General features: G+C 45.1%; 1 protein-coding gene across 1 annotated transcript in view; it reads left to right on the top strand.

Annotated features, from left to right (window-relative positions):
• Positions 1-25,001, top strand: part of ABCA13 (ATP binding cassette subfamily A member 13) — a 2,251,223-nt gene that overhangs the window by 7,344 nt on the left and 2,218,878 nt on the right. Inside the window, exon 2 of the mRNA XM_069613428.1 lies at positions 8,222-12,805. Coding sequence (XP_069469529.1) covers positions 8,222-12,805 — 4,584 coding nt within the window. The remainder of the gene's footprint in view (positions 1-8,221; positions 12,806-25,001) is intronic.

Genomic DNA, 25,001 nt, shown 5'->3' with positions numbered 1-25,001 from the left:
AGCGCATCGAACCCGAAGGTACCTGGGCGCTTGAGCTTACAAAAGGGACAAAGATATTACAGTTGGAGGTAGCGTTGTGTTACAGATCAAGGCTACGTACCAGGCAGAATCATTACTTGAGTTACATACATTAGTTGAACATTCATGTCGATTGCCTAGTATTACAGCTCTAGGCAATAATCTGGAAAATATCAATGACAAATAGTGGAAGATGCGCTTGGCAACCTTGGTCCTGCTTGGCAATAGCCAGGATTTTACATTTTTCCTAAATATCCTGAATGAAGGTTCAGCTCTTAGTGATAAGGGTAGAGTTCCAGAGCTTGGCTGCAGAACTGTAAAGGTGGTTCCACCAGATTTTTGTAATTTGTATCTGGGGATGTTTAGACAATGTGTGTATTGAAATGATATTTTATTTATATCGTGCTCGTACACAAGTGTTTCAGAGTGCCACCCGGTGGATCTGCTTGATTGGCTTGTGGTGAATTTGTCGACCAGGTATTTAGGGGCAGAGTTCGATAGGCATTTATGCATGATCACTAGAGTTTTTAAGTCTATTCTATCTTGCATGGGGAGCCAAAGGGCATTCCGCCTTGCTGCAGGTATGTGGGTAGCTCTTGGGATTTTAAGCGCCTTTCTAAGCGCATTATTTTGAAGCACTTGTAATTTCTTCATGTTACGTTTGTTGGTGCGAGATACGGAGCATTACAGTAGTCCAGTTTTGATAGTATAAGTGCCCTGGCTAAGGAGATGCAACTGTAGTTTAACAAGAAAAGCTTGCAGGCACTAATCCATTTGGTTGTGTATACTTTGGCTGAAGCTATGTCTGGTAATGGAGAGGGTGGAATCCAGGTAGATGCCTAAGGTTTTCACTTCATTAGAAACGCTGATGTTGTTGGCATCAATGTTGAATGCAGTGTATTGGCTGTCCAGTTTGTTTAGTCGCGATCGTGAGCCAATGAGCAGTATCTCAGTCTTGTCATTCAAGGAGAGGCCATGGGTGGCCATCCATGCCCGAATTGTTTGGATATTTAGTGTAGGTGACACCCAAATCATCCAGGTGGTCGAACAAAAGCTTTGTGAAAATATTATAAAGCCTCAGGGAAAGACGAGAACCTTGTGGGACTCCGCAAAAGATTGAGACAGGGTCGGCAAAGGCTGATGGTGCAAAAGCCCTCATGGTCCTCTCTGCTAGGAAGGGCTGAATCCAGGCAGCAGCCTGCTGAGGTCAGGTGTCTAGTGAGGATTCTGTGGTCGACTAAATCAAAAGCCGCTGATAGGTCAAGTAGGAGGAGCAGGGGCAGATTTCCTTTATTTTTAATTCATCCTTCTGAATTTTTAGATCAATCTAGGCTGTTTCAGTACCATGTCTTGGTCTAAAACCAGATTGTCCTAAGGTTATTAACTTCTAAGTGGTTTTGGATTTGAAGGTATGCCGCTCTATCCAAAATTTTCAAAAGAAAAGGTACTGTTATGGGCCTGAAATTGTTCGAGATATTTGAATCCAGGTTAGGCTTTTTGAGACGAGGCATGACCCATGAGTCTTTAAGATTTTTAGGAACTGTGCACATTTCAAACAAGTCATTGATAAAGGAGGAAATGAAGGGAGCAAATTCCTTAGCCCCTTCTTTTATAACTGCTGGCAGGTGTCACCCTGACATCTTAAGGGCTTTAGGCTAGTTCCTTCTACATCCCTAATTGTGACGGGTGAGAATTCGAAAGGGTCACAAGGTTTAGGCAAAAGGTCTTGAGGCTCAGAATCTTAGACTCTCAATACAAACAAAGATAGTACTCACAGAACTGGTCCCTTTTTCCCTTTGCTTCTGAGGTCGTTTCTGTAGTATCGAAGTTGTGGTATGCCTCCCAGAAGGCGCTGAAGAGACCAGGAAAAAATTGGCTCTAAGCGCCTCGTGGGCGACACCCTCGGAAACCCCCTGGGGAATAAAACCCGATGTGCTTGGATTCCAAAATACGTGCAGGTCTGGTGATGTTCTTAGTACAGAGTCCTTTGTACTGTTGGCCGAATTGTCCAGCTGAAGTAGAAAGGAAACCCGGCTCTGTGAAGCCGAATCTCATGAAGGAAGGTCCAGAAGGAAATCTTCTTGAGTCTTCTAGATGGAATACGGGGGCAAGGAAAAGAAAACAGGACGCTCAACGGGGCAAGACGGCACCCGGAGCAAGGAGGCACAGCGATGCTGAAGCACAATTAGGAAGGAGAAGGGAGAATACGGCAAGGAAGTACAGCCGCGGGAAGGGAAAGGACAAGGAGGGAATAACTAAGAGAGAAGGGAGATGGAAGACCGTAGTCAGAAAGGCTGATAGGAACGAAAAGGCAGGAGCGTGAGCTGCTATGAAGCTGCACGGATGTGGAGCGAGTAGCGACGCACCTACCTGGGTCTCAACGAAACTGATATAGAGTTTGGCTTCAGGAGGTCGTCATTTTGGAATAAGCTAGACCTGCCCGGAGCATTAGGAAAAACGGAACCAAATAGCCGCCATCTTGGTTTCTGTTGAAGGTAGCGAAGATGGTGTAATTTCCATATTTTCCAGTATGAACGCTGGGATTTCCTAACACAGAAGGCTTAGAATCTGAGATCAGGTTACATTTTTTGCTTTCAATCTTGGTTTGTAGGAGATTTTATTTAATAAAGCTTTTTGAATATTGGAACACTAAGAGGTATCTTTAGTACAGGAATCGGAAGGTGGTGCTGGGGACTCTTGCTCCTGGAGGATGGTGAACAGCTCTTTAATGCTCGATTTGGCATTGAGAATTCTTCGTTGAAGGTGTTGCTTTTAGTTTTTAGTATAGCCACTTTGTATTTATTGGATGCAGTTGTAAATAGAGCCTTGTTCGAGTCTGTGGGTGTTTTTCTCCAGTTTGCTCGCAAGATTCTTTTGGATCTACGTAGCTCTTTCAGGTCTGAGGTGAACAACTTATTGAGGTGCGCTTGTAGTTTAGCTTTGCATATTTTTAAGGGGGCGACTTTGTCAATGGCCCGGAGAAAGGTATGATTATACAATTCTACCAGAGAGAATGGGTCCATTCTATTGAGCTTGGCTTGGTTTGTGATAGGCTGAAGTAGAGGTAGTAGATTTTCTAGTGTGACATTGCGGATGGTTTGAGTAAGTACTGGAGGCACTAGAGGGGCGCTAGGATTTGGACGTAGGCAGGCCTGGATGGTAATGACATGGTGGGCGGACCAAGTACAAGGAGAGTTGGAGAGGATCTTAGTATTGCAGTTTAAATCTGCTATCCAGTCCAAAGTTCTACATTTATTGTGTGTTGGGCAGGAGATGCGGTATGCAAGGCCTAGTTCCGAGAGAGCGTTGGCCAAGGCCCTAGCGTTGTCATAGTTTGTGTCATTAAATCCTAAATTTAGATCTCCTAGCAACATAATTTGAGAGCCTGGTTTGGTGTTCAAGGTGAGGAGATGCGTAATGTCTTCCTCAAATGAGGAAAGTGGGCCAGGGGGTCTATACAGAAGGTGTATGGATGAGGTTTGTGACCCTGATAGTGGATGTTTAACTTAAAGAAGTTCTCTAGAAGAGAACGGTTCATTAGTGACTTCTCTAAGACCTAATTGATTTTTGAGCAATGATTGCTGCTCCGCCACCTCTGGCTTCCCTATCTGTTATGAGAATTTGTGTAATTTTCAGGTATAGCTAAGGAAAGGGTGGGGCCAATGTGGGATGTAGCCACTTTTCCGTAATAGCTAGGAAATCGAGGTGGTTAGATGAAATCAACAATATAAAGTGCATGAGCTAACAGACCTGGCGTTTGAGGGCTCCTTTGCTATGATGAGATTCATCTAATGAAGGTGTACTTAGACTAGAGGGGGGGGTGTTGGGAACAGGTTGACAAATGGGGTTGGTAGTACTTTTAGGTACCAAGTTGTCTCTAATAGTCTTGGTGCAGGGGTGCGTTATGCTATGCATGTTAGACAACCAAGTGTTCTTTAATAGAGAGCCTAGTCTTAAGTTTCTAATATTTACAGGGCAAGGTTGGTTAGGAGTCGGGCGGGTAGCAAACTGCTGGATCCATTGTGTGGGAGTGAGGCAACAGTGGTTGTAGGCTATAGTTCCTAGTTTAGCATTGTTTGAGATCCTACTAAACTGGAGAGTGGGTAGGAACTTAGTGGAAGCTATGGTGTTGAGGACCGGTAGAAATGTAGCCATGGTTAATGTTACCTTGCATAGGTCGGCCATGTCAAGTGCAGAGGCTTGGCAGCACTAGGCTGGGTGTGATAGGGTTGCTGATGGTGAGGCGGTTCACTGTGAGATAGTGGGATAGCAGGAGGATTACAGTATACTGCTATATTGCATGTCAGTGTGGCAAATAAGGCTAAGGTCAGGAATACTAGAAAAGCTCATATATTAGTGCATTCATCTAATAAGACGCAATGGCGTGCAGGTGAGAAGCCTCCCGCAAGCAGGTTATGTAATACAAGACCCATGAGCTATGGCAAATAAATAGTGTTAGCTTGAGGAACATTTGAACACACCCTGAAAAATATTATGTCCCAACATATGCTACTTCATTTATTGTCATGAATATGATTAGTGCTTGAGCACATACAATATGAAGATTATCAAGGTGACAAGGTGTCGCAGCATGTACAGAATATATTTGGAACACATTGGTAAATAGTTGGTAATGTTGCTAGGTAGCTGAGAAGTGGCCTGACTAAAGCAATTGACTCTGGAATATACCGGAATAAACAATGAGGCTAGGATAGTTGATAGTGTAAGCAAAATCCTAGGGTATCAACATGTATTATGAACTATTTGTGAAGAGGTCGCAGAATTATTGCATTACAAAGGCAGGCAAATGTCAAGTGCATTAGTGCAGGCCATGGGTGAGATCAAACATAGGAATAAGGTTGGACTGGCCAATGGAAGTGAGGAGAGGGATGATTTATGGCACAGAGTAGTGGAGCACTGCTGGAATGTTATTGTGGGTGCCAGTGGGGGAGAGCTGGGCTTGACAAGAAGTTTGGATGGCGTGGCGATCACAAGGTGGAATGTGAAAGGCAGGCAATGGGTGACAATAGTGCAAGTAGGATAGCGAGACTCACCAAAGAAGTAATGGGGCTTCAGGCCAGAGTCCTTGGATAGAATGAATGTTATTGGCTTAGTTGCAGAGAGGATAGCTTCGAGCTTATGATCCGCCCGGCTCAGACAGGAAGGAGCCTTAGGTAGTGGAGGGGATGAGTCCCTGCCACATTCCGTCTGGTTCTTATGCCCCTGCACTTAGCCCATCGGCCTTATGAGGAGAATACAAAGAGTAGCATTAATTTGGGTAATAACACAAGATACAGCACCTAGAAGTAGGAGGAATGTGGCATGAAGCGGCATATAAAAAGTATCATTAATTAGAATGTACACAGTACCTTCAGTCATGCAGTTTCTTTATGCCAATTAACCACATCATGCCCCAGCAAAGCCCACCTGCAGTACCTCGCTCAAAACATCCAGTCATATCAGGTGGTACATAAGGGTTTGTTTTTAATTTCGGTGGGGCAGGGGTGTCTCACCTCAAGAGCAGCAGGAGAGCTAGAGGTAGAGGGTGTGTGGTCCCAAAAGCTGCGGGTGCGGTAGAAGTCTATCAGGCTGACAAGGCAAAGGCTGTGGCGTAGAAGTGGAAGAAGGGTGTGAGTGGGGTCAGCAGAGATGAGGAGGAATCACCAATGGCTTTGAAGGCCAAGGAAAGGACATTGATGGGGACCAGCAGAGGAACCAGTGAAAGCGGTGAACAATCCCCCCTTGAATTCTGGATCTTTGTGGAACAGAAATCAAGTGACAAGCTGTTTTCTGAGGTAATGACTCACATCTTAATCTATCGAGGGCCTAGGAGTTGGTTTTCCATTCAGGGAATTGTTCACAGCTGCTGCAGAGTTCTGATGGTTTCACTGCCACAAAAGGAGAATCCACAGCATGCTGGTGTCTGAGTGGGGAAAAGCGCAATGACAGAGCTGGAGATGGAAGCTGGTAGGGCTGCTGAAGGGTCAGTGACATGCCACGTTCAAAGGTAGATAGGGCCTAAGCAGCCCTAAACTCGAAGGCTGGTATTTCAAGGGCACCGTCAGTCACATATCGGACATGAAGGATGGTAGCCAGGGGGCAGAGTTATGCTACAACTCTGGGATTGGTAAGACTGATTCAGCTGCATATTGAGTTTGAACAATGGGCAGATGAGAGAAACACCAGCCTTGTTTGAGGCTACCATGCAAGTCAAGATGGATGGTGTCAGGACTGGAACAAAGGCAATAATAATGCTTTGTAATTCTTGAAATGAAGAATAACTCAATATTTGCCTTAGGCAAGGAGAATGTCTGCTCCCAGTTATGGTATGCTGCCTATTAAACATGGGAGACAATGTCCTTATTAGTGTGTGTCCCCCATGGTGGACATCTGTCTATTGCCATTAAACTTTGTGCAATAGAAAGCAGGTGAACAACATGAACACCAAAAAATGAGTCTACTGTGGGGTTCTGAAATTCATTAATCTCGTCGTAGAACCACAGTGGCTTACCAAAATTTACTATCTTAAAAATATCTTCAAAAATCTGAATGATATTCAACCTGTTCCTGCATGTTATTAATAATGCATTTATCAGGACCATAATCCTTTGTGTAGTTTAGTAATTCTTTTTTCCTCACTCTTGATTGACAGCCGCAACAATAACTTATAAATATGAAAGACAAAGCTAGTCGTTTTGTTGTGTCTTTAATGATTGGGACTAAAAAGACAAATTAGTATTTTGTCAGATAACTCATTTATTTCGAGTGTTAATGTATTCTGGTGTGTGGTTTAATAATTGCTTTGATTGCTCAAGTTGTGAGGGTTTCCACTTTAGTTGGCTCTTAAAACTATTGTGAGGCACAGAGAGGCCAGGGGCCATGCAGAAGTAACATCTAGCAATGGCCTACAAAGTGGGGTGTCAAAATGTTCACAACCTTTGACCCTAATGACAGGCTTCGCAAAAGGATTGCAAACACCTCATCAAAAGGCCTGCAGTTGGCTCAGATTATGAGGTCGCTGCATTAGTCATCTCTTGAAACTGTTTTTAGGTAGAGGGAGGACAAGCGCTATATAGAAATAACTTCTAGCATATGGTTTACAAAAGTGTGGTGGCAACATCTGCACAATCCTTTTGTGAAGTCTGCCATTCTGGTCAAAGGTTGTGAACACCTCCTAAAAAGGCCTGCAGTTAGATCTTAAAAGCCAGACTTGACTTTGAACTTCCAAAATGCTGCAGGAAGGTTGTGTTATCAGAGACGACAAGTTCTAGGGACATGTACAAATTCTCCTAGGACCCATCCTTAGCACTCACAAAGACTCTTGTGACAAATAGTTATTGTTGGCAAGGGAATCACCTGTTAGATGTGAGTGGTTCTCCAAGGAGGGTCCAAACTTGCTTGAGAGCAGTTGATGTGATAGTACAAGAAAACATTGATCCATCACCATTGGGATATGACAAGGGCTATTTGGGGTAGCAGTCCTACATGTCTGACTGTAACTGTGTTTAGATTGAGTAACACAAGTGGCCAGGCAGTGAATCAGCTTAGGAAGGTTGAAGTGGTGGACCCACTATACAAGGTTTGCTTTAATTGGCCTGAGAAAGTCAACTATGCCCTAATTTTCATTGCAAATCATTGAGGTCACAGAACTGAAAGTATCAATAATTTATAGTATCACCTGGGAGGGGGTGAGCAACGATCAGGTTGCTCGGAACACGAGCTGAAACTACTGATGTAAGCCAATGTTCCGAGCAACTTAATGGCTGCTTCACCCACCTGCCATCTTCCCTCCCACCGTCTCTTCCCTTATTTTCTCTCCCCATCCCCCACTTACCTGATTGTGGCAGCGCATGCCACTGCTGTTGCTTCCACTCCGGATCCTTTCTGGCCGACATGGAAGGGGGGTTTTATCCAAATTTCCCCTATTGCAGTTCTATATTTTTTTCATCATAACTCATATTTCAGTTGCATTTGCTTACGCCAAACCCATTGCTCAGCAAAGGTATAATAATGCAAGATATATGCAAGATATATGCAAGGGCACCACATTGAAACTGAGCCCACTATACACCGTTCTCCATCTTTGACTCCAGCCCATCTTGTCTTTTGATTAAGAATCGGAATAAATCTTAATGAAAAATGTGGATTTAATGGCATTTTCTATTAAAAAACTAACTCCAATGTTTTTATCTTTATAATACAGGGCGATGACGACTATAAAAGAAATCCTGAAGACCGAGAAAGAAGCACAGTTGAAAGGAGACGAGACGATGGTCTTCATGTCAACCCTTGTGGAATATATGCAACAGATATTCCATTCCAATGATTCTTTGCCTTTAAGCACAGTTGAGATGCAGGCTCTTCTAGACAACATTTTGAACAATGCCGCTGCCTGGATCAACAGCTTTTCTGGGGTGGATGACGATGAATCAGATCCTGACTTTAAATTGCTTAGTGAATTTATCCATGAGATCCTGGACAGGGTTAATTTAATATCAAGTCTTTGGCCTGAAGAGCAACATTCAGAAGTATTTTGGCAAATGTTAATGAGCCCGATCTTCAGTGAGCTTGAACTTCCACTACACAATCCCTTTGTTTCTGGGAATCCACAAAAAGATGATGAAACAGACATTCTGAAGGACCTTTTGTTGACTTTTGCAGCATTTTCTTCACAAAAAGACCTACACATGCTTAATACTAGTCTGATTTTTTTTGAGACGTTCCTTTCAGATGTTGAAGGATTATCTACAGTCGAAAAGGATAAGGTATACGTAGGTGAACTCTTCATAAATGACTTATGCGAGATTGGCTTATTGGATCAAGCACATGCAGATGCAGTTCTTGGTCTCATCAATTTTGTCAAAAATGCCTCTGCAAACACATCCTCATCAGAAATGTCGTCTCAGATGAAGGTACTGGAGGAAATGCTGAATGGCTTGCACCATGGGATGCCAGAGGAAACCCGTGGGACCGCAGTGATGTTGCTTGAAATACTGGCAACCATCCATTACAATGCTGATGGCTTCATGAACATCCATAACAATGGATCCTTAGTTGGTGTCCTCTTTGGGATTTCAGAAGTGATGTCTCATATGTTGAGACAACTGGATCTACCAGCTGTCATGGAAAATATGAAATTTCTGGATGGCTCTGTTAGCGTTCTCCAAAACCTCTCCAATAAGTCTCTTTGTGAACAAATATTCACAGTTTACAGTTTTCTTGAGCAATACGCTCAGCATCAAGCCCAAAAAGGACATGCAGAAATGCAGATTATCTATCAAACACTCTTGGGTCTAAAAAATTTCTCTGTAGAAAATGACTTTCACATTGTTGCTTTCCGATATTTAAATCAACTTTTTGATAGCGCACCTGGGCACCTCTTAAATTTCCACTGCACTGAATACGGTCATGCCAACAGCACACCTATGAGTCACTCAGCAGAAGTTTACGGCTCATCTCTACAGGGGCTGGCAGGAGTGTTCACAAACATTTCAAGCCACATGAGTCAGGGGCAGGGGAATGCATCTCTGTGCTGCCTGCTCACATGGTTCCAGATGGGTGCAGGAGTCTTGGAAGAGATGTCTCTCATATTAAGCATGGATCCAAAATGCATCCCGAAACTGCAGATGGGCCTTGTGCAACTCAAAGAGGAACTGCACCGTGCAGGCAACAATCAAACATGTGCTGCCACATTCTTTGCTTTTAACAATACTGCAAGTTTTGCAAGAAACTTTTTGACAATTCTGGCTAACGCACCGGATTTCAAACTTTGGAAAGATTTCAAGGTTCTTGGACATTTTATGAGGACCATTAGCAACACACTCAATGCCACCAGTTCAATTCCCACAGATGGCTTAACGGAAGCCATTAACGCAACAGAAAGAATGATTACTGGGTGGCAGAACTTCATGGTAGGAGTAAACAAGTCCTCTAATCTTTTAGATCACACACTAGATATTGTTATGACACTGAGTTCTCAGTTTAAATCTCTGGATAGTAGTATGTATTCTCTTGTAGGCGCATTCTCAAATATCCTGCGCTCTTCTGGTAGTGGGTCTGAAAGTACACTACTCAATGAACTGAAGGAGGTGACAGGATTTTTGAATAATACGACTTTGGATCGTGACATGCAGTTTTGGGCTGAGCTCTTTAAAAATATAACCCAATTAGTTGCAGAAAGCCATAAGGCTGGGGGAAATAAAGCCCAGCCAATGGTATTGGCAGCCATCAACACTATGTTGGATTTCAGTACTAAAGTAGATGGAGTCCTGGCATGGAACAGGTGGAAACAAGTAATGGAAACGGTTGGTGAGCTCCACGATTCCTTTTCAAACCACACACAAACCGAAGATTTGTTAACTTTCCTAACACATTTGATGAGTACTAACAGTACAGATTCAATGTTAAAGAACTCCTGGGAGCTTATCTACATGGCTTTCAATGTGACTGCTCTCTCATGCCCTTTGCATTCTTCCGATATGGAGGTTATAGCCGCATATCTGCGCACCATGTCACATATGTCACCACTCATAAATTCTTCCTTCAAAGAAGAGAGTACAGCAATAATCCAGCTAATTCTCACCCTTGTGAATAACACGGATGGAAAGATTGAAACAATCATCCACCATTTAAGCAGATATTTACAATATGTTGGACATATGCCTGGCTCAGACTCAGTGTTCTCTAAAAAGCTGATCAACCAAGCCTCAAACATATCTCGATGGCTTCATGAGATTTATGTAAATCATAGGCAATTAATAACTGAATTCCTAAAACAAATCCCAACATTCCTGAACAAACTCTCTCCCAATATCTGGACAAAAAATGTAACTTCTGGTTCCATTGAACAGCTCTTGAGTGCTCTTGAAAACTCATCAAAGATGAAAAACCAAACCCTTGGGCAGATTCTCGAAGGGTCCGATCTAAAATCCCTATTAAGCGAATTTGAGCAAGTCTTTATGAACCTTAGCCGCCTATTGGTGGAGATGAAAGCCTCCACATATGCCCACGATGCTCTGGTCAGGTTCAGCGATTGGCTGAAACCATTCAAAGACGAATCAGAATCCTGGAATTTGAACACAACCTCCCCCATGTCTGAGTTGTTTGAGAAGTTGAACTTTAGGAACCTTATGCATGTGATCTTGGCTGTTCCTGAAGGAATTTCACTCTTGGAGGGAATGCATCACAAGAATATCACAGAGAGTTTTAAAGATATGTACAGATTTACACGTAGCCAGGAAAGTCTGATGTCAGCATTTTCCAAGCATGACCCAACCAACATGGAGACCCTCTTTTTGCAGCTATTGGTCTTACTTATAGAGATGCCCGTTGTAGAATCCCCAGTCTATGAGTGTCTCCTGGCATTTTTCTACTGCAATCAAACAGAATCCGCATTATCCGACACCTTCCATAAAGCACATTTCAGTAACTGTTCTGCAGAAGGGGGAAATGCTTCCTCTGGGAAGGAACAGTTCACTGATCTGTTTCAGCGCATCAGGCTGACTCTTCCACATGGTGAATTTCAATGTCCAGATGATCCTTTCTTGAGGGAGCTTGCTGATAAAGGTTCATGCTTCTTTCACCAGTTCGAGGAATGGAGCTTGCTCCTGGCAAATCTCTCTGAGGCCTACCACGTCAACTGTAGCAGTCTAGGGATGCTTTCTGAGGTTTGGGGAAAGTTATCACATGTCCTCCCCCCAAAACCGTTGCTTAACCCAGGATCTTGTCTTTCCAATCCAGTTACTCAAGCAGCATCAAAGCTTTCACAGATCTTGCACCACATGCAAGCCACGCCAATGACAGCAAATGACACCCTGAACCTAATATTTTATGCCATGAGCCTACACAAAAGTGCATATATGCCACTTTTAAATGAAAGCCTTTCAATATTAAAAACAATGACAAATATAGGCGACAAAACTAAAAGAATCCTCCCGGAACTTTTGGTCACATTGCGACCTGTGCTGACGCTGTTCCCAGTGGTAGGACAAATGCATGCGTTGCTCCCTGCTCTATCAGCTATGTACACAAACCCAAGCTTGGTTGAGGGCTTTAAGAACATGTGGCTTGAAATGAACAGAACTATGAGCATGTTAATGCCAGACCTGAACTTACATTTATTATTGTCTGAAATAACGGAGACAATAGAGTTTTCCAAGTCCCAGCTTCCAACCAGCCCTTTGAGTCTACCCAACATTCTGAAACTCTTCAATGCAACATTTTTGGAAACCAGCTTATTACGCTTTGATAAATGTGTTGAGGCCTCCAGGAACTGGACCAGCGAGGGTAGAAACGCGACATACGCAGAACTACTAAATGACCTCATCTGCCTATGGTCAAGTGCAAATAAGTCAGAGAGCATGTCCCCTTTTGTCAAAGACCTCGTCGACATGTTTCAGCTCATCAGCCAGTCGCTTAAGGAGGAACACCGGGATGATCTATCCGCTGATCTGCCGGAAGTAAGCAAACTCATGCATTACTTCTCCCACTTTCGTACCCAGCGCGATGGGCACCGAGGACGGAGCGCGTCCACCCAATTCAAAGACACTCACAGTGGAATGAATGAGAGCAGGGAGATTGAGGACTTGATTAGTGATCTCGTTTGGGAGGGCGCACTGTATGAATACGAAGCCCTTCATAATGACACACTATTCAGCAACAAGACCCTTCATCTGCTGAAGCAGTTTGTGCAGCTGCCCGGTCCACCTACTCTTCGTGAAAGTGAGCTGGAACCACTGATGGCTGTGCTGAGAGAGACATACAAGGAATACAGTACTGCTGGAATCAGGTACGCTTTTCAGCATTGTTTTGTCTTAAATCCCGAGCTAATCAAATTGAATAATATACTTGAGAGTCCTTATGTAATTGAATGCTAGAATCTGCCCCCAGCTTTTTATAAGACTATTCTCTATTTGTTTAGCCAAGAAAAATATTTCCCAGAAAAGCCCCAATGGTACAAATGGTTGCGACACATGCGTGAGTTCTGGAAAGGAGTTTGAGGAAAAGATAAGAGACACACAGGTAACACATGGGTGATCCACAGTAGTTGAGTGAAATGTGTCACCTTTTCCTAAAGGGTCAATAATGTATATAGCTGCTACAGAGAGAGGGCCTAGGAACATACTTTTTAGTGTTATTTATTAGAAGAGAAGAATCATGTCATTTGGTTGGTGAATCCGGCAGCTGTTATTTTTAGACCTACTCATGTTGAAAATCAGCATTTGAGCGGAACGCTTTTTTAATCCACCTGGTGAAATAAGTGTGCCTTTCTTGCCGATGTGCGGCCAGTGGATATCTTGCATCTGATGATTTGAGGAGGTTCAGGTGTTCACGCATCCTTGTTCGAAGTTCCCAGATTGTGCTTCCAATATATGTAAGTTTGCAAACACAGATAATCGCATACACACATATTTGGTTCTACAATTGATGAAGCTATTGATTTTGTGGCTGAGAGTGTCGCTGAATTAAACCAGATTAGTGTTTAGTGCATGAGGTCACATTGAACATTGGCGTCGTTCCGCTCAAATGTGCTCTTTCATACAATGTTTACCTTATGCAATATGCAAATGATTGGAATTCAATAAATACCATATGTGAAATGTATAAAATGTAATTCACATGATACTTCGCGTGGTATTCATCCTTTGACCAAACCTGGATCACTCACCTCACCTACACCGAACACTGATCACCTTTTGGTTATATCTTTAAAAACATTCTATTGCGCGCACATTTTGACATATATGTACAATATTGTCAATTGCGGTATGGTGCACAAATACCACAGCCTTGATAAAGACCCTTGTGGGGACGAAACACGTGTCAGCACCTTGAACTCTAATAAAAACAGTAATGCAATCCAACCCTGAACATCATTGATCCTTCTCTCAAGGGTTTTACCAAAGTACCAAAGAGGTTTACTTAGAATCTCACTACGAAGCGCCGGTTTCTTTTGATTCCCACCCCAACTCTATCCTTTCAAATCCTAGGGACAAATGAGCACTGGCCCATGGGAATCTACAAACTGGCAGCAGGATGTATGCCACAAAAAAGCTCTGATCAGCGCGGCATCCTTATGTTCCCTGTGCTCTAAACCTTGACAACACTTTCCTTTCATAGTGCCTTGGGATTCTTCACCACTTTTAAGTTTGGGCTGCTAGGTAGCGCTTAAGCACCACTTAGAAGCTAAAACTGTTGCATTGGAGTACAGATTGGAGGGACATGGGATGTGATAAGGGAGACATAGCTTGTGGTTCTTGTTTAGTTACTTACCCAGCCACTGGCTGTACATCCTCTATGGCCATTTCCACCCACTACCTGCCCTCCCTAACCAAAGCATATCTCCCGAGTAGCTTTGACAAGCCGGAACATCCAACCTTATGCTGTACAGTGCCTGCCAGTGTTATTTCTAAGCAGCCTGCAAGTGTCCTCTTGGGTTTAAAAAAAATATGTATTAACCAAATGTTTTTTCAGCCACTTGATTTATAAACAGTATTGAACCATGCATTTGATCCTTGCACTTGAAGGCTTGCTAAAAACAAACAAGCACTGTTTTGGCTTCAGTATAAGTATTAAATAGGTATTTGGCAGGCACAGGTATTATATGCTCAGTTTCTTGCACCATTTTCCAGCATTTGCCATATTATGGCCAGTTAGTAACAATATGTCAGGGCCTGGCAAACGCCTATTCCATGCCTACACAAAAGCCAAACACGTTGTCTTTGCCAATGCTTGTTTTGGATGGTATTAGGATTGGTGCACATAGCAACATATTTTGACTATTCAATGCTAACTCAAAAGCTCCTTAAAATGGCAAGTCTGCAGAATCTCTAGAACAAATGCATATGAGTGTGATTCATATTGGGGGTTACAAAAATGAAGACTAGAACCTCAAAGGGAATCCCCACCTTCGAAAGATGACAGCAATAATGAAACCTGCCAGCGAAAGCAGGGAAGGCGAGGGGATTGGTTTGCATCCCTTCCCCTGCACAGATAAAGGCAATAACTGGAGGCATAAACTCAATGCCGGGACAGTGGCGGTAAAACCTCTGAATGCAGTGCTTGCAATTACACTACGTTACAAAATATAATTGTGTAAAGGGCTTGTAGGCACGTATTGTAAAGGTGTCCTCTTGAAAGATAATGCCCGCTGGGAGACCATGGGAATGCAGGAGGACGGCTGTGTCTGTATGGTTCTCTACCCCTTGGAGACATTCTGCAGCTGTCCATTTGGTGGCGTTGAACCGACCACAGTTACATAGATTTCCTAGACCCATAGCGTATTAGCATCTAAATGGGGTACTCTTATGGTATGGGATGTATAACATGCTCATCACATGGGACGCTGGAATGCGGTGCCACGCGTCATTCATATTCACTTTTATTCAGCTTTATTTGCACTGTTTCGGGGCTGAGCGAGATACCAGGAGGGCGGGACTAGAAACTTAAAATGAAATGGATTAGCTACCGCTATATGGGTAATCGGAGTTGGTCCCCTCTGATTCCCATCTTGCTGGGTTCAATTATCCCAACAGAACTCTCTAAGAGGCATCAGTAAGGTGGGACCATGCACGACATAATGGAAAGAAAGCGCAGAAGACGGGCATGCCTGCTGGAAAGTCGTCTCTGCAGTTGACATCAAGTGAGTGAAATCAACACCATGCCTTGGAATCAGCACAGGTTAGGCAATAGGTTTGGATCAGACAGGTTTCACTGATTTCAATACTGCAATTCAGCTTTGGTGCAATGGATTCTGATCCTTTTTGGACAGGTGTCATTGAAGTAGGTGTTGTGAATATTGCACTATTTTGAAGACTCTGGGCCACGAGGTTGGCAGTTATCCACCGGTGCCACCGGCGTGTTGCTGCCAACCCCGTAACACCAAATTCGGCGCCTGACTTCCCAGTGCCACCAAGACATTACAAGTCCCGGCGGCATGAGAAGTCGGGCGTCGGATTTTGTAACTCCCCATTCCCATGGCGTCCAATAGGACTCCATGGGAATGGGGAGATGGAAGCACCGTTACTAACGGTGCTGGTGCTTCCGTGATGGGTCTACCTACCGGGGCTGCTGCGGCCCCGGCAGGTATGATATGGCATTTGTAACGCGCCTATACACAAGTGTTTTAAGGCATGACGAGGCAAGGAAGGGGGAACAGAGGGAGGACAGAGAACGATCTTACTAGGCCAAGTGACATTGAGATCACACAAGTACTGGGGAGGGGAAAAGTGCCAGGGGAAAGGGGAGGGGGCAGTGCTGTACATGGGATCAAAACAATAACACGTACGGCTAGCAGGTGGGAGGTGCAAGGGTAAGTGCAGACAGCAGGTGTTCAAAAGTGCAGGTAGGGGGACTGCATGGTTACAGATACAGACCCAAGTGCAGTGGCTGCCAGGAGGTAGTGCGGGTGTGCAACTGGATGGGTAGGGTCCTGGGCCAAAATCAGAGGGTAGCCAGGTGACCAGTGCAGTATCATACAGGAAATCAGCAGGGGATAGGAAGAGAGAAGGCAGAAGCAAAGAGGAAGGTCTTTAGGTGCTTCCGGAACCGGAGATGGTTCTCCTTGAGTTTGAGAGGCAGGGGGGATGTTCCGGAGGGAGGTCCCAGTCGAAGAAAGAGATCTACCATCAACTTGTTGCTTGGATTGGAGAAGCGACTGACCCTGAAGGAGTTGGAGGTCGAGGAGCGAATAGCTCGAGTAGGAAGGTATTTACGAAGAGAGAGTTGGGGGTATTGAGGAACCAGGCCTCAGAAGGCCTTGTGGACCATGCAGAGGGTCTTGAACATAATCCTTGCAGCCACTGGGAGATGTCAGTGCTGGAGAGATACAATCCCTGGACTTGAGGCCAAGGACAAGTCTCGCAGTCCTGTTCTGGAAGAGTGGCAGAGGGCAGAGGGCAGAGGGCAGAGGGCAGAGGGCAGAGGGCAGAGAGCAGAAGCAGGAAGATTTAGAAAGAGGCTGTTGCAGTAGTCCAGCCTAGAGAGAACTAGAGCTCTAGAGACAGTAAGCTTCTCGGGGAAGGAGAAGAAATGAAGAATAACTCTGAGAAAGTGCAGTTGGCAGTTTGACTTCTTGGAGATGTCAGATATGTGAGGAGAAAAGGAGAGTGTGGATTCAAAGATTACCCTGAGGTTCTTAGCCTCACAGGTGGGAGCAGGTAGAGGGCCAAGGGAGGCCGGCCAGAGAGTGACAGGAAAGGATGGTGCAGGTGTGCCGATTAGGAGAATCTGTGTTACTGGCATGGCACAGATCATTGGTGGCACACCACTCCTGGATAGCAGACAGAGATGAGAGAAGAAGAGGTGGTAGAGGGGAGCCTGAAAACGAGCTGAGTGTTATCTGCATAGCACTGAAAGTTGGAGCAGAGAGCGTCAATGCGGTAGGCGAGAGGTGCCAGGTATTGGTTGAACAGCCAGGGAGAGAAGTTGGACCCCTGGGAACATCACAGGTAGAGAGTGAGATAGAGGAAAGGAAGGACCCAAGTTGGACCTGGGAGCATCAATCGGGGAGGAGCGAAGTCAGCCAGGCCAGGGCCTGATCAGTCATACTCAGGTCATCACGGAGATGATTGAGAAGGATGGCATGGTTGACCGTGTCAAAGGCAGAAGAGAGATCGAGTAAGATGAGGACAGAGGGGAGATTAGAATCAAGGTTAGAGAGCAGGTCTTCATGGATGTTCAGGAGAGCAGTTTCCGTGCTTCTGGCTCCTGTGAAGCCAGACTAAGGGTCATGGAGACAACCAACAGATTCAGTGTGAAGATTAAGCTGGGAGATGGCCAGTTTTTCCAGGAGTTTGCCCAGGAAAGGAGTGATGGAGATCGGGCGATAGTTAGCTGGGAAGGAGGGGTTGGCTGAGGGTTTCTTGAGAAGAGGGTGCACAAGAGAGTGCTTCTGGGGGAAGGGAAGGCTCCAGTGGTGGAGTGGTTGCAGAAGTCAGCTAGGGAAGGAGCACGGGTATCAATGTGGTCCTTGATGGTTTTGGAAGAACAGGGAAGAACCTGTTTTGACAAAACTTTCATAGATCTGACTTGTCTAGAAACTTTGTCAGGGGAGAACAGAGGAAAGGAAGAGAAAGAGGGAGGAGAGGTGGCCACAGGAGGGCCAGAGGTAGAGTAGAGAGTAGAGGGAGAAGGAGGAGAGGACACGAGGGTGGACAGGATGTCCTGGGTTTTAGAGATGAAATGAGAAGCCAGGGCCATGCAGAGGGTCTGGGAGGGGACAGACAAGGTAGAGACTGCAGCAGGATTGGCCAGCTCCTTGCAGATTTAAAGAGTTCAGCCGAGTTGTTAGATGCCACATAGATGCAGGCTTGGATGTGGGCTCTGTTAGTGCAGAGAGAGAGCGCTAGTATTGCCTTTGGAGCAGGCGGCAGGCCAGTTTGTCAGAGGATGCGCAGGAAGCTAGCCATTTCCTCTCAGCCACCCTGCACTTGCGTTTAAGGGTGACGAGGTCAGAGTCATACCAGGAGTTGCACTGGGCTTTGGCCTTCAAGTGGATTCTCATGACAGAGGAAAGCACATCAAGAGTATCCGAGATAGAAAAGTGGAGAATGAAAAGGGCTGTGTCAGGATGGGAGGGAGGAGGGAGAGGAAGAGGAAGAGATGGAGGAGGAGGAGGAGGAAGAGGAGGAGGAGGAAGAGGAGGAGGAAGAGGACTACACCCCCTCTGGAACGGTTTGATCTGGGCGCTGAGAGGATCTTGTAGCAATCGGAGAGGAGAGTGCCAAGTTTGTGACAGTTGGCCATGAACCATGTCTCTGTGAGACCAAGGACATCTAGATCAATTTGTTCCAGGAAGCAACAGATTTCAGTGGAGTGTTTGACAGCTGAGCGAGAGTTGAGTGGCAATATGGAGATGGTTGCCACCTTGAAAGACTTCTGAAGAGGGGTACAAATCAGAGGTATGCCCTGCAGAGGTGTAGAAGGAGACAGAGGGGGGGCAGAAAGGGAAGGAGGAGAGGGCAAGGTAGCTAAGGATTAGGCAGAGGGGGAGGCAGGGAAGCCGAAGAAGGGAGAGAAGGTAGAGCAAGCGAAGAAAGGAAATTGATGAGGCACGGAAAGCGTCTATCAAAGAGGAGAAGGTTGGCCTGAGGGCCTTGGACCATGATGGTGCCATTCAGGTTAACATAAATGATGACCTTAGAGGAGTGGAAGGGGGCCAGGAGGGCCTCCCACCATGTGCCACCATTAATGGTAGAAAAAGAGAAAGGAGAGAGCACATAGACCATGTGAAGAGTCCATAGGTCTGGCGGGGGAACGACAAAGAGGATGTTGGTGAGGGTATGTCTAGAGGAAGCACTGGTATAGGTGTCAGCGATAGGAGGCCTGGGTTGGAGACCAGGATATCCTTTTTGAACAACTTCTTATCAGACTTAGTGAGAACAGGATAGTCGATAGAGAAGCAGTTTGAAAAGATAGGAGAAACAGAGAGCACCATAGAGTAGGTGGAGGAAGAGAGGAAGAGGGGTGGGGGGACACTAGGGGGGGACACGAGGAGGGGTGCAAGCAGGCGAGACAGAAAGGGACAAGACAATAGTGGACGATTGACTAAGTAGACAGAATAACAGGCAGAAAACAGGGCAGTCTGGTAAGCAAATCAGGTTCCCAGGACATCAGGAACAGAGCAGTTATTAAAAAGAGAACATAGAGGGTGGTGGAGCACAGCAGAACACAGAACAATATGCAAAAGAACAAAGCAGTCGACAAATGCAGCGCACAAAGCAATAGAATGCAAAACAGGGCAGTCAATGAGGAAAAGCAAAGGGGGCGCAATGAGGAAGAGCAAAGGGGGCGCATGGGGATGCAGGAGGCTGGAAAAGGGGGGTGCAAAGCACACACGATAGGGAGTTGCGAGGGACCACGCAGTCAGGGGGGGCGCCGCTGCGAGCGAACCGCACACATGCACTGCAGCACGAGAATATAACTTTTACAAATGCACAACTTACTGTGCCACAGAACACTTGTCCTCACCCCAGCACTGGAGAAGTTGACTTTGCATTGCCTGATGGTGGGGATGGCCTGTGGGGACAGAGGGAGTAAACACATGTTGGTGCATGCTTACCTGCTGTCTGTGCAGGGGTTTGAGTCCTTGGTCCTCCTGGTCCAAACAGGAATTGCCCTTTTCTTCGTCTTCGTCTGCACTTCATTTTGGACGCTCGGGCGAGAGACGTCCTTGAACTAAGAGTTAAGAGCAGAAAGGAAGAGGCAGGGCTAAGAAGGTGAGTGGTGCTTAGGTCAGGTGAACTAGATTCACTTGCATCTGCAAAGGAAAAGAGGCTGGAGGGCTCCTTAAGTAGGGGAAAAAACAACCAGAAAGGCACCAGGTGGGTGGGGCTTAGGCCAGGAGGAATCCTTAAGTAGGGAAAAAGAGCAGCAACCAGGAAGGCACCAGGTGACCAAGATCCACTTGCACCTGTTCCCCATCTGCAAAGGAAAACAGGCTGGAGGGCTCCTTAAGTAGGGAAAAAGAGCAACAACCAGGAAGGCACCAGGTGGGTGGAGCTTAGGCCAGGAGGGCTCCTTAAGTAGGGAAAAAGAGCAGCAAACAGGAAGGCACCAGGTGGGTGGGCTTAGGCCATGAGGGCTCCTTAAGTAGGTAAAAAGAGCAGCAACCAGGAAGGCACCAGGTGGGGGGGGGCTTAGGCCAGGTGACCTAGATCCACTTGCACCTGCTCCCCATCTGCAAGGAAAAGAGGCTGGGGGGCTCCTTAAGTATTGAAAAAGAGCAACAACTAGGAATGCACCAGGTGGGTGGGATTTGGGTCAGGAGGACTCCTTTAGGGAAAAAGAGCAACAACTAGGAAGGCACCAGGTGGGTGGGGCTTAGGCCAGGAGGGCTCCTTAAGTAGGGAAAAAGCAGCAACTAGGAAGGCATCAGGTAGGTGGGGCTTAGGCCAGGAGGGCTCCTTAAGTAGGGAAAAAGAGCGGCAACCAGGAAGGCATCAGGTGGGCGGGGCTTAGGCCAGGTGTCCTAGATTCACTACCTGCTCCCCATCTGCAAAGGAAAAGAGGCTGGAGGGCTCCTTAAGTATTGAAAAAGCAATAACCAGGAAGGCACCAGGTGGGCAGGACCTTGGTCAGGAGGGCTCCTCAAGTAGGGAAAAAGAGCAGCACCCAGGAAAGCATCAGGTGGGCGGGGCTTAGGTGAGGTGACCTAGATCCATTTGCACCTGCTCCTCATCTGCAATGGAAAAGAGGGCAGAGGGCTCCTTAAGCAGGGAAAAAGAGCAGCAACCAGGAAGGTACCAGGTGGCAGGGTCTTAGGCCAGGAGGGCTCCTTAAATCGGGGGAAAAAAAGTGGCAACAAGGAAGACACCAGGTGGGCGGGGCTTAGGCCAGGTGTCCTAGATCCACTTGCACCTGCTCCCCATCTGAGGTAGACTCATAGTGTGACGGTCTGGAAACAAGGGTGCCGGTGAGCTTACTGGCACCCTTGTTTCCGGACTGCCACAATTATGAGGCCCACCAACTTTTGAGTTTTACAGCTCCTCTTCACCTCCTATTTCCCCTTCCCTATGGGTCAGTCAAAATCATCTGTTCGCCAGAGTACTGGGAAAATAAGATCCCAAGTTCTGTTTTGTTTCTCTTTACAAGAGTCTACGAGTCAGTTGCAGCCACCCTAATTCACCGGACTGTGATTAGGTGCAAGTGCTGTTAGGATGGAGAAAAATAAAACAGGTAATTCACCACTTATCTTCATTACACTGGCACCTACTCAGCCTCCTTTGAATGAGGATTGAGATGATGCGGAGTCATGTCTAGCAGCAGTCCAAGTCTATGGAACACTTTGTGACAATCCGCCAAAATTCCATAGCTATAGAGAAGAAATCTGCTGGAACTTTCCAAACATTTTGAAATCTGCAGGTGCTTTCTCCAGTCTGTAGAGCATTTTGAAAGTCTGTACACATAAGAAATCTGAAATTTCTGCAGAAAAATCCACCCCTTACGTGGACTGACCAGGAAACAGGCTATAATGCTTGCCCTTTCAATTTACAAGCATGGTAACCCTCTGGTCTGTCATTGATGTAAATAAGGGTGCACCAAGCATTCTTTGAGAACAGGTACTCACCTACCTGCCACTGAAAATCGTTCCAAATAACCCGGGCTGCAAAATTTCACACTATTTGGTTCCAACTGAATATTTTCTTGTCAATCAAAGACTATTGAACACATTACATGTTAAATTCATAGGCGGGCAGCAGAATGCAATAAAATGGGGATTGTGATGAGGCAGAGTAGTTGTCAGTGTAATAAAGATACGTGGTGCATAGTCGGAGCATTACGTGCTTTTTTTAAACTTCTGCCAGCTATGTTTTTGTGTTTTTTTTCTAACAGCACTTAGACCTAATCACTGTCGGGTGAATTAGGGTGTCTGTTACTGACTCGTAGACTCTTGTAAAAAGAAACAAAATGGAACAAGGGATCCAATTTTCCCAGTACTATGGCAGACAGATGATTTTGACTGGCCTATAAGGAAGGGGGAATTGGAGGTGAAGAGGAGCCGTAAAACTCAATAAAAGTCAGTGGTGCTCATTATAAGCATGCCGGTCGGGAAACAACGGTGCTGGTAAGCTTACCGGCATGTTATTTCCGGACCGACGTACTACTGGTCTGCCTGCCAAAGCCACCGTGCCCAACAGGTCTGACCCTGCCAAGCACAGTGGCCACGGTAGGCAGACCGTCACGGAAGCACCAGCAGCATTAACAATGATGCCAGTACTTCTGTGGTCCCCACTCTCATAGGGTGCTAGAGGGACTTGCAGTTTTCCGGCGCCTGACTTTCCGGGCCGCCAGGGTTGTAATCCCCTGGTGTTACTGGAAAGTCGAGCGCGAGTAAATATTTGCAGATCTGGCTGCAACCCGCCAGTATCACGGGCACGGTTACCGCCGACCCGTAATAAGGCCCAGTGTCTTCAAAATAGTGCAATATTTCAGAAAGTGTTCACAAAACCTACTTCAACGAGCAATGTCCAAAAGGATCTGAATCCATTCCACCAAAGCTGATTACAGCACTGAAATCAGTGAAATCTGTCTGATCCAAACCCATGCTGATTCCCAGGCATTGTGTTAATATCACTCACTTGATGGCGGATTGCATCCTTGCATATGTTTCAGCTGTGAAAAGAAAAAGGGGAAATGGTTAGTGGAAGGTGAGCAAACTTTTTTACAGCGGGACTACCCCGGGGAGGAACTGCATTTCTTCACATAGGCTGTTATGGCTGGTCAAGGGACAGTTATAAGTTGGGCAGTGCAACCTATCATCGACTGTCCCACAAAACCAGCCTTTCAAAGGCATTTTGAAGCTGAGATGGTGTGACATACTAGGAAAGTTAGAGACTGCCAAAAAGGCAAGTGAATCTTATTTGTTAGATGTTTCTCTTGTTCCTTCAGTCACATCTTCACTCTGAGTCTTTGCATATTGTTTCAGTGAGTCTCAGTATCTGTCCTCTATGATGTCACTCTGTTCTTGTCAGATTTCACTTATAGCTCTATGGTGTCCAATGGTGTGTGCAGACACCTTTCCACACTCTCAGTGGGAGGGTCCATTCGATACGGTTGTCTGAGTGCATATCGTCTCTCATAAACTCGATGTGCTATTGGGATCATAGCTGGTGTCCCACATAGGGCTCTTCTCCTACTGTTACAGTATGACAGAGGTGAGGGGCGGGAGCTAGTGATAACATGTCCTCTTGTTCCTCTACAGTAGCCTGACTCCTAATGAATGGTCGCTTTTATTGAGTGGGGAAAATACCTCACTCATTTTAGCTATTCTGTTTTTAGAAACTGTGATGGACTTAAGATGAAGGACAGTGTTAAAAATTGGGATCTGGGTTTGAGGAATTGTGCTGCAATGTTTTAGAAAGTTTTGACCTGATGAATTGTAGATTGTTTTTAGGAATTGTACTGTATTATTTTTATCAACTTGTCCGTGATGATGGATTTTAATGTTTACATTTTCATGGCGAATGTTTAATTAAATCCAAGTGCAAAAAAGATTTGTAATAAACCAAATGTTGCAATAGTAAAAATAAAAAAAATAAAATGTGTATTTTTTTTCCCATAAAGTTTTAACCTAAACAAACTAATTTGCAGTGGGCAGAAGCCCAAGACCCTCCACTTAGTACCAGGGATAGCCAGGCAAGCCATTCATTTGTCCTGTCACACTGAACCCCAAGGAGCTATCCAGGAGAGATGAGCATTTGAATGCTAGTAAACAACAACAAGGGACAGACTCATAAACACATAGGCTTTACCAGGCCTAAAAGGTTAAGAAACCAGAATGCCTTCTGGATATGCCTACAAGAGGACTGCAGGGAAAATCCCACATCACTGAATATCAACACAAAAGAAACAACAAAATTGTCAGAGCTAGTAATAAGAGGTTTTCAGCTAAACCCTATTAAACTAGTAAAAGTAATGCTACTCTAGGAAAATTTTATAAGCAATACTGCACACGTGAGGGTGAATCCCAGAGATAAATGAATAATGCATTTCATAAGTCATTTTCCCCAAATAATACTAATTTAAAATGTGCATGAGCACTCGTGTGTACGAAGAATGTTTTTTCATACACAGATAATACAAATAATTCAATATCTCTAAGCATCAATTTCAAAACAATGACGATTCAAAATGTAGAAGCCCATCAAGAAACAGGAGAATTTAAATTCTGCATCAATAGTCATAAATATAAAACATGAGTTATCCTAAAATATCATTAAAAAAACCACTAAAGTTTCATAGTGTCCATTAACATCAAGGGGATGTAAATCAACACCTATGCTAGATGCTCCAAAGTGTTATTTTAAGATGTGTAAAGCGCAACGTGTTTCATGTTTAGTTAAAGAGCCATCTTCAAGAGCAGACGATTCTAACTTATTTCACATTTCTGAAAATTAAAAAAATGCTTTGATGTTGTTAAGTAGAACAAATATCTAAATTCAAAGGGAATTAGTAAAACTGAAAGTAGAACTCCAATCTAATAG

The sequence above is a fragment of the Ambystoma mexicanum genome, chromosome 5p (genome assembly GCF_040938575.1).
Source record: "Ambystoma mexicanum isolate Mex_15411 chromosome 5p, UKY_AmexF1_1, whole genome shotgun sequence".
Taxonomy (NCBI): domain Eukaryota; kingdom Metazoa; phylum Chordata; class Amphibia; order Caudata; family Ambystomatidae; genus Ambystoma; species Ambystoma mexicanum.
The sequence above is the reverse complement of the archived record's forward strand: the minus strand, read 5'-3'. Positions and strand labels throughout refer to the sequence as shown.